The 13,113-nt window shown below is 53.3% G+C and overlaps 2 protein-coding genes across 2 annotated transcripts in view; both read right to left on the reverse strand.

Moving 5' to 3' along the window:
* LOC136435789 (uncharacterized) overlaps positions 1-13,113 on the reverse strand; it is a 123,356-nt gene that overhangs the window by 14,471 nt on the left and 95,772 nt on the right. The gene's annotated exons all lie outside the window — the stretch shown is intronic.
* On the reverse strand, positions 916-4,494 carry LOC136435788 (uncharacterized). Its single transcript, XM_066429519.1, has 2 exons — positions 3,734-4,494; positions 916-3,328 (listed from the first exon to the last, which is right to left on the reverse strand). The coding sequence occupies exons 1-2, from the start codon at positions 4,306-4,308 to the stop codon at positions 2,563-2,565; spliced, it is 1,341 nt and encodes a 446-aa protein (XP_066285616.1). The 5' UTR covers positions 4,309-4,494; the 3' UTR covers positions 916-2,562.

The following is a 13,113-nucleotide window of genomic DNA, read 5'->3' on the forward strand; positions in this document are numbered from 1 at the left end:
TTGGGGTCCATTTGATAGTTGATCCCATCGGAACTTTCCGTAGAAATGGCAAATGTTTTCTACGCTTTTTCCCTTCAAAACGTTTTGTCTCATAATCATAGTGTTTTGCCTCGTGGTCGGATGTTGGATTGAGACTGATAAAGCACACACTGATCGGAGGTAGTATAGTAGGGGGAGAAAGTGGCGTATTTCGGGCGGCGCCATCGGGCGGTGCAGGTCAGGGGTCACCAGGAGCGGAAAGCACCGCCCTAGTATATTGGTAGACATATGGATATAATTGCTTTAGTGTTTGACGTGTATAGATAAGGTGTTTTTTATGCTCATGAAAGTATATACGTATACGGTAAATAAGAATTCCAGGGGTGTGTATATGTCTTAGAACTATGTATATGTCCTCCTCCCTTTATTTGAAGAGGGATGTATTCATATATCTATATCATGTGTGATATAGATGTATGAGTGCTCCCACCATCTGACAATATGGAATGATGCCTACATATCATGTATGCATGTTCCCTCCTCCCTCCCTCCTCCCCCTTTTCCCTCCTCCCTCCCTCCCTCCTCCAACGTCCATAGTCAATAAAGGCATTGTGTCAGTGGTAGTGGGCACATGTCATATCTAGTGTATACTGTTAGTGGTGTGTATGTCTTCCATATGTATATCTTCCCTCCTCCTCCAACGCCCATAGTCAATAAAGGCATTATACCATCGGTGGTAGCGGGCACATGTCCTATCTAGTGTATATCGTTAGTGGTGTGTATATGTCTTTCATGTGTGCATATGTCCTCCTCCAGGTTGGTATTTACCAAGTATCGATATATTTGTTACATGTATACCTCTCCAGATACGAAGTCATCGAACTAGTTTCTCACTCTTACATACGTATATTGATAAAACAGACTACAACGAGAATGTACGCTCCATCATTTTAATGACATCAGACACGGGTAACAATTGCTGTACAACGTCTTCTTGTCTAAACAAAGGTATCAGTATGGCGCGTTTCCACTGACAACTATACAAATATAGGATTATAATATACACAAAGCAATATACATTAGTATAATAATATACACATCTATAGCATCCAAAATGTATCAGAAACATCATCACAGGTACAGTACAGTACACATCAGATATTGAGTGGTAGGGTCGTGACACCGTCAATCAGCACTTGTCTTTTTGGGTAGAAATAAGAAAAGGCATCTCTCGCTTGAGAGTACGCTAACATCTGATTATCTCTTACGCGGAAGCCCCTGTTCATGCCCTGGCCACTTTTCTGCGTTTTCAAGACGTTGAGATATGTTTGGAAATCAATCTCGTTGCCTTTCTTGCTGACTCCTTTACAGCTGAATTTGTCTCCATCATTTTCGTCTCCGCCGAAACAGTAATAGGTATTGCTGCACAACCCCACAATACCGTTCCCGGACCATTCTCCTTGAACAGGCCGGGTTTGCGTTTGTCGAAGGCAACTTTTTCAGGGGTGTCAGAGCGGGGAAACCAGAGATGTTTCTCTTTTCTGTACTCGCCAAGCATGTTTGGTTTGATGACGTCCTCAAACCTATCTGCCGAGATAGCAATGTAGGCTGAGTCCGTGTCCATCTCGCAATACTGGAAGTCCGATCGGTGTACGAATTTGATCATGAAAAAAAGTAGAACTCCGGCATGCGGAGCTTCGTATATTGGTAGACAAAGAACCCAATCCGAAGAGGTAAGTTGAATTTGATCACTTTTCGTTAGTTACATCTCGTAGAAGTCGTCAGTCACTTCATCTGCGTGACGGAAGCGTGGAGTGTTGATTTTACGCGTGGCACTAACAGCATCCCTGCAGAACTCGACATCCAGTTGTTTTTCTTTATTGGTGACGGTCTTACCGTAGGCCGAATTGCCGATAAGTGTCATCGTATCGGCAATGATCTTTTTAGACTTATCCCTATCTCCGTCGCGACGAGCGTCGCTGACGCGGTCACCGAAAGCTCTGAAACACACCCTGGGTACGTATTCGAGCACCTGGTAAATGTGAGACACTACCAGACCCTTCTCCAAGTACCATTTCAGTAAGGGTGTAGCCAGAAGAATCTTTTTGCCAAACATGCTGCCAATGAGAGACCGTCTGGGTTTGGTCATGATATTATTCGTCTCGGCATACTGTTTCATGAAAGGACCTATGTCGTCGATAGAGATGTCGACGTTTTTGAAAATAGGTGGCATCTCTTCAAAATTCTTTTTGTGCTCTTCAGGAACGCTGATGTCGCACTCGACCACGCCAAACAATTTCCCCGCACAGATAGCATGTAGGATTTGGTCTTCTGACATTTTGTACTTACTTTCAGTAGGTGTTTTGTACTGAGCCAAAAAGGCGGACACTCTGGGATCCCACTTTGCAACCGGTGCCACTGACATTCCCACATTTCTGTCACCTTGTACCCCAACCCTCGCAAGTACTCTGTCGTCTGGATAGTTTTCTCGAATTTCTCTGACATGCTTTTGGCCGTAAGAACGTCGGATTGGTGTTTTGCCGTCAGTGAACAATCGTGACCATGAAAGTAACACCCGTGAAACTAGAAGATTTCGCCCGTGTCTGAACAGAAGCCGTCCACGGGAAGTTGCCGTGGCCCGATGCGTTTCTCGGTATTGTTGAATTTGTGCCGAATGACGTTGCCGTGCTGATACCCTACCCACTCCAACCATTGTGTGGCCATGCGCCCGACACGTTGCGAGTATTCTCTCTTGAAATCTTCCTCTGCCCTGCGGCGTATGTAGCAACCAGTAGGCATGCCCTGCATCAGGGACCAGAGATATAGAGCGTTGGCGTCGTAACCAATCACTTTCTGACATGTTTTGGGTTCTCTACCGTTTTCTCTCATGAGATAACGGTGGAAAATGATACTAGGTCCACCTACTATGTTGTTCTTAAAGAGTTTGTACGCGTCCTCGTTATCCATGCACGTGAAATATGTGTCTCCTATATCCATGAACAAGTATTTCATTGTGAGTCCCGGCACGCTAATGCCGTCTTTAAACATGTCGATCTGTCGGTCTTTGTAAAAGTCGGACATTCTCTGCACAGCATCCAACATCGTCACCACGTCCTTGTTGTTGTACCACGTCAGAAAGTCTTTCATGGTGTGCATGTTGTGGTCTTTCCAGACTTCCTGGCAATAAGTGTAATCCTCTTCGGAGATGTGTGTCATCTTCACCTTGCTGTAGAAGGCTGAGGCTGGAGGTAGTTCCGTTCTTTCCAGTTTTTCGAGGGAATCCATCCATTCGTAGGGGAAGAAGCATTTGATCTCCGTACACCCGTACGCAGTCAGAACGGCTGCATAGCTAAAACCAGGGGCGACGTAATTGGTCAGGTCTAGAAACTTTAAGTCCTCTGTTTCTATGGACCTGAAGTCGTTGTTCCTCTTGATGGGGCTAAGGCGACTCTGCTGGTCGAAGAGGTGAGGGAAGAACACATTCTTCATAGCATTTAGGTCATACTTGCCAGTATTAAAGCCGATTACGACGAGTTGTCTCAGGTACCGGTTGTACTCGTCAATCAGTTTAGTCAGGTAGTGCTTTTTGCGTTTTGCGTCTTGATCGTCTCCATCTACACTTTCTTCTGGTTCCTTCTCTCCCTCCATCACCTGTTCAAGGTCCCGTTGTCTTCTGCGTTCCATTTCTTCAAAAACCCACGCAACCCTTCGTCTTAGCACGTCGTAGGCTGCACGGCTCATCTGCAGTAGATACTCAATCATGTCTTTTACGACCACGGATGACTCGCCCTCAGAAACGAAGCACCGAGGCTTGGTGTATCCCCGTACGTTAGAGCAAACACTCACGCTCAACAGCTCGTGGACCGCCTCCCACTGAAGTTTCGGTGTCCCATCGTCCTCCAGGGGCTTTAGAAGACATTCGATGTCGTAGGTCGCGCGGAAAGGGTAGTACCGATCTTCTTGCGGTACGACGATTCCCTCGTCCTTGAGTTTCTTAAAGATGGTTGGCGGTAGATGGTAGGCTCCCCCAGGATACTCGTACGTTATGGCGCCGTCACATGTCAATTCGTGACGGTTAAGCTTATACGAATCCACCCACTTCTTCCCGCACTTGGGACAGGCGTAAGACTTGGCATATTTCTTGAAATCTTTGATGTAGCTAAAATGCGTTTGATACAGGTTCAGGTACATGGTTTCCTTGTACCTTGACAGAGGGCGTCTGATGAGCTCGTCAAAGTAATCATTCTCTTTGTTGGTTTCTTCGTCGTTGAGCTGAAGAGAGTACACGTAAATGTTGAGTTGAATAAGCCTTTTCAACTCGTCCAGCATACCCAACGTGACACCCTGAAACTTGTCTTTTGTCTTCCCCGTCTTTGTCAGAAATTTCTGGTAGTGTATCTTGGTGGCAGCCTCCAGATCTTTAGAACTACCGCCTATGTGCGTCGCAAAGCAGCGGAAAAAACACAAAATGTCCTGGTATGGCCCATTTTATCAACGGTGTAACGGGTCAATAGCTTAACTGTTCACGGGGTATGCGGGAAGATTAGGCGCCGTGCCGATAGGGTGTCCGTTCAGTTTGGTCACGAAAAACATTACGTTTGGAACTGCCTCAACAGTCCACTTGGAGTCTGGCCGCTGCTGACGAGCGCATTCTAGGATGTCAATGGTAGTCACATTCGGGTGGGGGCCCTGTCCATCACCCCCATGGACTGAGGAATCACAATTATTGCCTCGTCCTTCACCACGGACATTCGGGTCTGTGCCCTGTCCATCACCCCCAGGGACTGAGGAATCATTGCCTCGTCCTTCACCACGGACATTTGGGTCTGTGCCCTGTCCATCACCCCAACGGACTAAGGAATCAGAATTATTGCCTCGTCCTTCACCACGGACATTCGGGTCTGTGCCCTGTCCATCACCCCCAGGGACTGAGGAATCATTGCCTCGTCCTTCACCACGGACATTCGGGTCTGTGCCCAGTCCATTACCCCCATGGACTGAGGAATCATTGCCTCGTCCTTCACCACGGACATTCGGGTGTGTGCCCTGTCCATCACCCCCAGGGACAGAGGAATCATTGCCTCGTCCTTCACCACGGACATTCGGGTCTGTGCCCTGTCCATCACCCCCGTGAACTGAGGAATCACAATAATTGCCTCGTCCTTCACCACGGAAATTCGGGTCTGTGCCCTGTCCATCACCCCCAGGGAAAGAGGAATCATTGCCTCGTCCTTCACCACGGACATTCGGGTCTGTGCCCAGTCCATCACCCCCGTGGACTGAGGAATCAGAATTATTGCCTCGTCCTTCACCACGGACATTCGGGTCTGTGCCCAGTCCATCACCCCCATGGACTGAGGAATCATTGCCTCGTCCTTCACCACGGACATTCGGGTCTGTGCCCTGTCCATCAACCCCATGGACTGAGGAATCACAATTATTGCCTCGTCCTTCACCACGGACATTCGGGTCTGTGCCCAGTCCATCACCCCCAGTGCCCAGTCCATCACCCCCAGGGACTGAGGAATCATTGCCTCGTCCTTCACCACGGACATTCGGGTCTGTGCCCTGTCCATCACCCCCAGGGACTGAGGAATCATTGCCTCCTCCTTCACCACGGACATTCGGGTCTGTGCCCTGTCCATCACCCCCAGGGACTGAGAAATCATTGCCTCGTCCTTCACCACGGACATTCGGGTCTGTGCCCTGTCCATCACCCCCATGGACTGAGGAATCACAATTATTGCCTCGTCCTTCACCACGGACATTCGGGTCTGTGCCCTGTCCATCACTCCCATAGACTGAGGAATCACAATTATTGCCTCGTCCTTCACCACGGACATTTGGGTCTGTGCCCTGTCCATCACCCCCAGGGACTGAGGAATCATTGCCTCGTCCTTCACCACGGACATTCGGGTCTGTGCCCTGTCCATCACCCCCACGGACTGAGGAATCACAATTATTGCCTCGTCCTTCACCACGGACATTTGGGTCTGTGCCCTGTCCATCACCCCCATGGACTGAGGAATCACAATTATTGCCTCGTCCTTCACCACGGACATTCGGGTCTGTGCCCTGTCCATCACCCCCAGGGACTGAGGAATCATTGCCTCGTCCTTCACCACGGACATTCGGGTCTGTGCCCAGTCCATCACCCCCGTGGACTGAGGAATCACAATTATTGCCTCGTCCTTCACCACGGACATTCGGGTCTGTGCCCTGTCCATCACCCCCAGGGACAGAGGAATCATTGCCTCGTCCTTCACCACGGACATTCGGGTCTCTGCCCTGTCCATTACCCCCACGGACTGAGGAATCAGAATTATTGCCTCGTCCTTCACCACGGACATTTGGGCCTGTGCCCTGTCCATCACCCCCACGGACTGAGGAATCAGAATTATTGCCTCGTCCTTCACCACCGACAGTTGGGTCTGTGCCCTGTCCATCACCCCCAGGGACTGAGGAATCATTGCCTCGTCCTTCACCACGGACATTCGGGTCCGTGCCCAGTCCATCACCCCCAGGGACAGAGGAATCATTGCCTCGTCCTTCACCACGGACATTCGGGTCTGTGCCCTGTCCATCACCCCCATGGACTGAGGAATCATTGCCTCGTCCTTCACCACGGACATTCGGGTCTGTGCCCAGTCCATCACCCCCAGGGACAGAGGAATGACAATCATTGCCTCGTCCTTCACCACGGACATTCGGGTCTGTGCCCAGTCCATCACCCCCATGGACTGAGGAATCATTGCCTCGTCCTTCACCACGGACATTCGGGTCTGTGCCCAGTCCATCACCCCCAGGGACAGAGGAATCATTGCCTCGTCCTTCACCACGGACATTCGGGTCTGTGCCCAGTCCATCACCCCCATGGACTGAGGAATCACAATCATTGCCTCGTCCTTCACCACGGACATTCGGGTCTGTGCCCTGTCCATCACCCCCACGGACTGAGGAATCATTGCCTCGTCCTTCACCACGGACATTCGGGTCTGTGCCCAGTCCATCACCCCCATGGACAGAGGAATCATTGCCTCGTCCTTCACCACGGACATTCGGGTCTGTGCTCAGTCCATCACCCCCATGGACTGAGGAATCATTGCCTCGTCCTTCACAACGGACATTCGGGTCTGTGCCCTGTCCATCACCCCCATGGACTGAGGAATCACAATTATTGCCTCGTCCTTCACCACGGACATTCGGGTCTGTGCCCTGTCCATCACCCCCATGGACTGAGGAATCATTGCCTCGTCCTTCACCACGGACATTCGGGTCTGTGCCCAGTCCATCACCCCCATGGACTGAGGAATCACAATCATTGCCTCGTCCTTCACCACGGACATTCGGGTCTGTGCCCAGTCCATCACCCCCAGGGACAGAGGAATCATTGCCTCGTCCTTCACCACGGACATTCGGGTCTGTGCCCTGTCCATCACCCCCACGGACTGAGGAATCATTGCCTCGTCCTTCACCACGGACATTCGGGTCTGTGCCCTGTCCATCACCCCCAGGGACAGAGGAATCATTGCCTCGTCCTTCACCACGGACATTCGGGTCTGTGCCCTGTCCATCACCCCCAGGGACTGAGGAATCATTGCCTCGTCCTTCACCACGGACATTCGGGTCTGTGCCCAGTCCATCACCCCCATGGACTGAGGAATCACAATCATTGCCTCGTCCTTCACCACGGACATTCGGGTCTGTGCCCTGTCCATCACCCCCAAGGACTGAGGAATCATTGCCTCGTCCTTCACCACGGACATTCGGGTCTGTGCCCAGTCCATCACCCCCACGGACTGAGGAATCATTGCCTCGTCCTTCACCACGGACATTCGGGTCTGTGCCCTGTCCATCACCCCCACGGACTGAGGAATCATTGCCTCGTCCTTCACCACGGACATTCGGGTCTGTGCCCTGTCCATCACCCCCAGGGACTGAGGAATCATTGCCTCGTCCTTCACCACGGACATTCGGGTCTGTGCCCAGTCCATCACCCCCATGGACTGAGGAATCATTGCCTCGTCCTTCACCACGGACATTCGGGTCTGTGCCCAGTCCATCACCCCTAGGGACAGAGGAATGACAATCATTGCCTCGTCCTTCACCACGGACATTCGGGTCTGTGCCCAGTCCATCACCCCCAGGGACAGAGGAATCATTGCCTCGTCCTTCACCACGGACATTCGGGTCTGTGCCCAGTCCATCACCCCCAGGGACAGAGGAATCATTGCCTCGTCCTTCACCACGGACATTCGGGTCTGTGCCCAGTCCATCACCCCCATGGACTGAGGAATCATTGCCTCGTCCTTCACCACGGACATTCGGGTCTGTGCCCAGTCCATCACCCCCAGGGACAGAGGAATCATTGCCTCGTCCTTCACCACGGACATTCGGGTCTGTGCCCAGTCCATCACCCCCAGGGACAGAGGAATCATTGCCTCGTCCTTCACCACGGACATTCGGGTCTGTGCCCAGTCCATCACCCCCATGGACTGAGGAATCATTGCCTCGTCCTTCACCACGGACATTCGGTTCTGTGCCCTGTCCATCACCCTCATGGACTGAGGAATCACAATCATTGCCTCGTCCTTCACCACGGACATTCGGGTCTGTGCCCTGTCCATCACCCCCATGGACTGAGGAATCATTGCCTCGTCCTTCACCACGGACATTCGGGTCTGTGCCCAGTCCATCACCCCCATGGACTGAGGAATGACAATCATTGCCTCGTCCTTCACCACGGACATTCGGGTCTGTGCCCAGTCCATCACCCCCAGGGACTGAGGAATCATTGCCTCGTCCTTCACCACGGACATTCGGGTCTGTGCCCAGTCCATCACCCCCAGGGACTGAGGTATCACAATTATTGCCTCGTCCTTCACCACGGACATTTGGGTCTCAGCCCTGTCCATCACCCCCACGGACTGTGGAATCAGAATTATTGCCTCGTCCTTCACCACGGACATTCGGGTCTATGCCCTGTCCATCACCCCCAGGGACAGAGGAATCATTGCCTCGTCCTTCACCACGGACATTCGGGTCTCTGCCCTGTCCAACACCCCCGTGGACTGAGGAATCAGAATTATTGCCTCGTCCTTCACCACGGACATTTGGGTCTGTGCCCTGTCCATCACCCCCAGGGACAGAGGAATCATTGCCTCGTCCTTCACCGCGGACATTCGGGTCTGTGCCCAGTCCATCACCCCCAGGGACAGAGGAATCATTGCCTCGTCCTTCACCACGGACATTCGGGTCTGTGCCCAGTCCATCACCCCCATGGACTGAGGAATCATTGCCTCGTCCTTCACCACGGACATTCGGGTCTGTGCCCAGTCCATCACCCCCAGGGACAGAGGAATCATTGCCTCGTCCTTCACCACGGACATTCGGGTCTGTGCCCAGTCCATCACCCCCAGGGACAGAGGAATCATTGCCTCGTCCTTCACCACGGACATTCGGGTCTGTGCCCAGTCCATCACCCCCATGGACTGAGGAATCATTGCCTCGTCCTTCACCACGGACATTCGGGTCTGTGCCCTGTCGATCACCCCCATGGACTGAGGAATCACAATTATTGCCTCGTCCTTCACCACGGACATTCGGGTCTGTGCCCTGTCCATCACCCCCACGGACTGAGGAATCGTTGCCTCGTCCTTCACCACGGACATTCGGGTCTGTGCCCAGTCCATCACCCCCAGGGACAGAGGAATCATTGCCTCGTCCTTCACCACGGACATTCGGGTCTGTGCCCTGTCCATCACCCCCATGGACTGAGGAATCACAATCATTGCCTCGTCCTTCACCACGGACATTCGGGTCTGTGCCCAGTCCATCACCCCCATGGACTGAGGAATCATTGCCTCGTCCTTCACCACGGACATTCGGGTCTGTGCCCTGTCGATCACCCCCATGGACTGAGGAATCACAATTATTGCCTCGTCCTTCACCACGGACATTCGGGTCTGTGCCCTGTCCATCGACCCCACGGACTGAGGAATCATTGCCTCGTCCTTCACCACGGACATTCGGGTCTGTGCCCAGTCCATCACCCCAATGGACTGAGGAATCATTGCCTCGTCCTTCACCACGGACATTCGGGTCTGTGCCCAGTCCATCACCCCCATGGACTGAGGAATCATTGCCTCGTCCTTCACCACGGACATTCGGGTCTATGCCCTGTCCATCACCCCCAGGGACAGAGGAATCATTGCCTCGTCCTTCACCACGGACATTCGGGTCTCTGCCCTGTCCATCACCCCCGTGGACTGAGGAATCAGAATTATTGCCTCGTCCTTCACCACGGACATTTGGGTCTGTGCCCTGTCCATCACCCCCACGGACTGAGGAATCATTGCCTCGTCCTTCACCACGGACATTCGGGTCTGTGCCCAGTCCATCACCCCAATGGACTGAGGAATCATTGCCTCGTCCTTCACCACGGACATTCGGGTCTGTGCCCAGTCCATCACCCCCATGGACTGAGAAATCATTGCCTCGTCCTTCACCACGGACATTCGGGTCTGTGCCCAGTCCATCACCCCCATGGACTGAGGAATCATTGCCTCGTATTTCACCACGGACATTCGGGTCTGTGCCCAGTCCATCACCCCCATGGACTGAGGAATGACAATCATTGCCTCGTCCTTCACCACGGACATTCGGGTCTGTGCCCTGTCCATCACCCCCAGGGACTGAGGAATCATTGCCTCGTCCTTCACCACGGACATTCGGGTCTGTGCCCAGTCCATCACCCCCATGGACTGAGGAATCACAATTATTGCCTCGTCCTTCACCACGGACGGACATTTGGGTCTGTGCCCTGTCCATCACCCCCATGGACTGAGGAATCACAATCATTGCCTCGTCCTTCACCCTCATGGACTGAGGAATCATTGCCTCGTCCTTCACCACGGAAATTCGAGTCTGTGCTCTGTCCATCACCCCCACGGACTGAGGATTCATTGCCTCGTCCTTCACCACGGACATTCGGGTCTGTGCCCTGTCCATCACCCCCATGGACTGAGGAATCACAATCATTGCCTCGTCCTTCACCACGGACATTCGGGTCTGTGCCCAGTCCATCACCCCCAGGGACAGAGGAATCATTGCCTCGTCCTTCACCACGGACATTCGGGTCTGTGCCCTGTCCATCACCCCCATGGACTGAGGAATCACAATTATTGCCTCGTCCTTCACCACGGACATTCGGGTCTATGCCCTGTCCATCACCCCCATGGACTGAGGAATCATTGCCTCGTCCTTCACCACGGACATTCGGGTCTGTGCCCTGTCCATCACCCCCAGGGACAGAGGAATCATTGCCTCGTCCTTCACCACGGACATTCGGGTCTGTGCCCAGTCCATCACCCCCAGGGACAGAGGAATCATTGCCTCGTCCTTCACCACGGACATTCGGGTCTGTGCCCTGTCCATCACCCCCATGGACTGAGGAATCACAATTATTGCCTCGTCCTTCACCACGGACATTCGGGTCTGTGCCCTGTCCATCACCCCCAGGGACTGAGGAATCATTGCCTCGTCCTTCACCACGGACATTTGGGTCTGTGCCCTGTCCATCACCCCAACGGACTAAGGAATCAGAATTATTGCCTCGTCCTTCACCACGGACATTCGGGTCTGTGCCCTGTCCATCACCCCCAGGGACTGAGGAATCATTGCCTCGTCCTTCACCACGGACATTCGGGTCTGTGCCCAGTCCATTACCCCCATGGACTGAGGAATCATTGCCTCGTCCTTCACCACGGACATTCGGGTGTGTGCCCTGTCCATCACCCCCAGGGACAGAGGAATCATTGCCTCGTCCTTCACCACGGACATTCGGGTCTGTGCCCTGTCCATCACCCCCGTGAACTGAGGAATCACAATAATTGCCTCGTCCTTCACCACGGAAATTCGGGTCTGTGCCCTGTCCATCACCCCCAGGGAAAGAGGAATCATTGCCTCGTCCTTCACCACGGACATTCGGGTCTGTGCCCAGTCCATCACCCCCGTGGACTGAGGAATCAGAATTATTGCCTCGTCCTTCACCACGGACATTCGGGTCTGTGCCCAGTCCATCACCCCCATGGACTGAGGAATCATTGCCTCGTCCTTCACCACGGACATTCGGGTCTGTGCCCTGTCCATCAACCCCATGGACTGAGGAATCACAATTATTGCCTCGTCCTTCACCACGGACATTCGGGTCTGTGCCCAGTCCATCACCCCCAGTGCCCAGTCCATCACCCCCAGGGACTGAGGAATCATTGCCTCGTCCTTCACCACGGACATTCGGGTCTGTGCCCTGTCCATCACCCCCAGGGACTGAGGAATCATTGCCTCCTCCTTCACCACGGACATTCGGGTCTGTGCCCTGTCCATCACCCCCAGGGACTGAGAAATCATTGCCTCGTCCTTCACCACGGACATTCGGGTCTGTGCCCTGTCCATCACCCCCATGGACTGAGGAATCACAATTATTGCCTCGTCCTTCACCACGGACATTCGGGTCTGTGCCCTGTCCATCACTCCCATAGACTGAGGAATCACAATTATTGCCTCGTCCTTCACCACGGACATTTGGGTCTGTGCCCTGTCCATCACCCCCAGGGACTGAGGAATCATTGCCTCGTCCTTCACCACGGACATTCGGGTCTGTGCCCTGTCCATCACCCCCACGGACTGAGGAATCACAATTATTGCCTCGTCCTTCACCACGGACATTTGGGTCTGTGCCCTGTCCATCACCCCCATGGACTGAGGAATCACAATTATTGCCTCGTCCTTCACCACGGACATTCGGGTCTGTGCCCTGTCCATCACCCCCAGGGACTGAGGAATCATTGCCTCGTCCTTCACCACGGACATTCGGGTCTGTGCCCAGTCCATCACCCCCGTGGACTGAGGAATCACAATTATTGCCTCGTCCTTCACCACGGACATTCGGGTCTGTGCCCTGTCCATCACCCCCAGGGACAGAGGAATCATTGCCTCGTCCTTCACCACGGACATTCGGGTCTCTGCCCTGTCCATTACCCCCACGGACTGAGGAATCAGAATTATTGCCTCGTCCTTCACCACGGACATTTGGGCCTGTGCCCTGTCCATCACCCCCACGGACTGAGGAATCAG

Source organism: Branchiostoma lanceolatum, chromosome 5 (genome assembly GCF_035083965.1).
Source record: "Branchiostoma lanceolatum isolate klBraLanc5 chromosome 5, klBraLanc5.hap2, whole genome shotgun sequence".
In the NCBI taxonomy this organism is placed as follows: domain Eukaryota; kingdom Metazoa; phylum Chordata; class Leptocardii; order Amphioxiformes; family Branchiostomatidae; genus Branchiostoma; species Branchiostoma lanceolatum.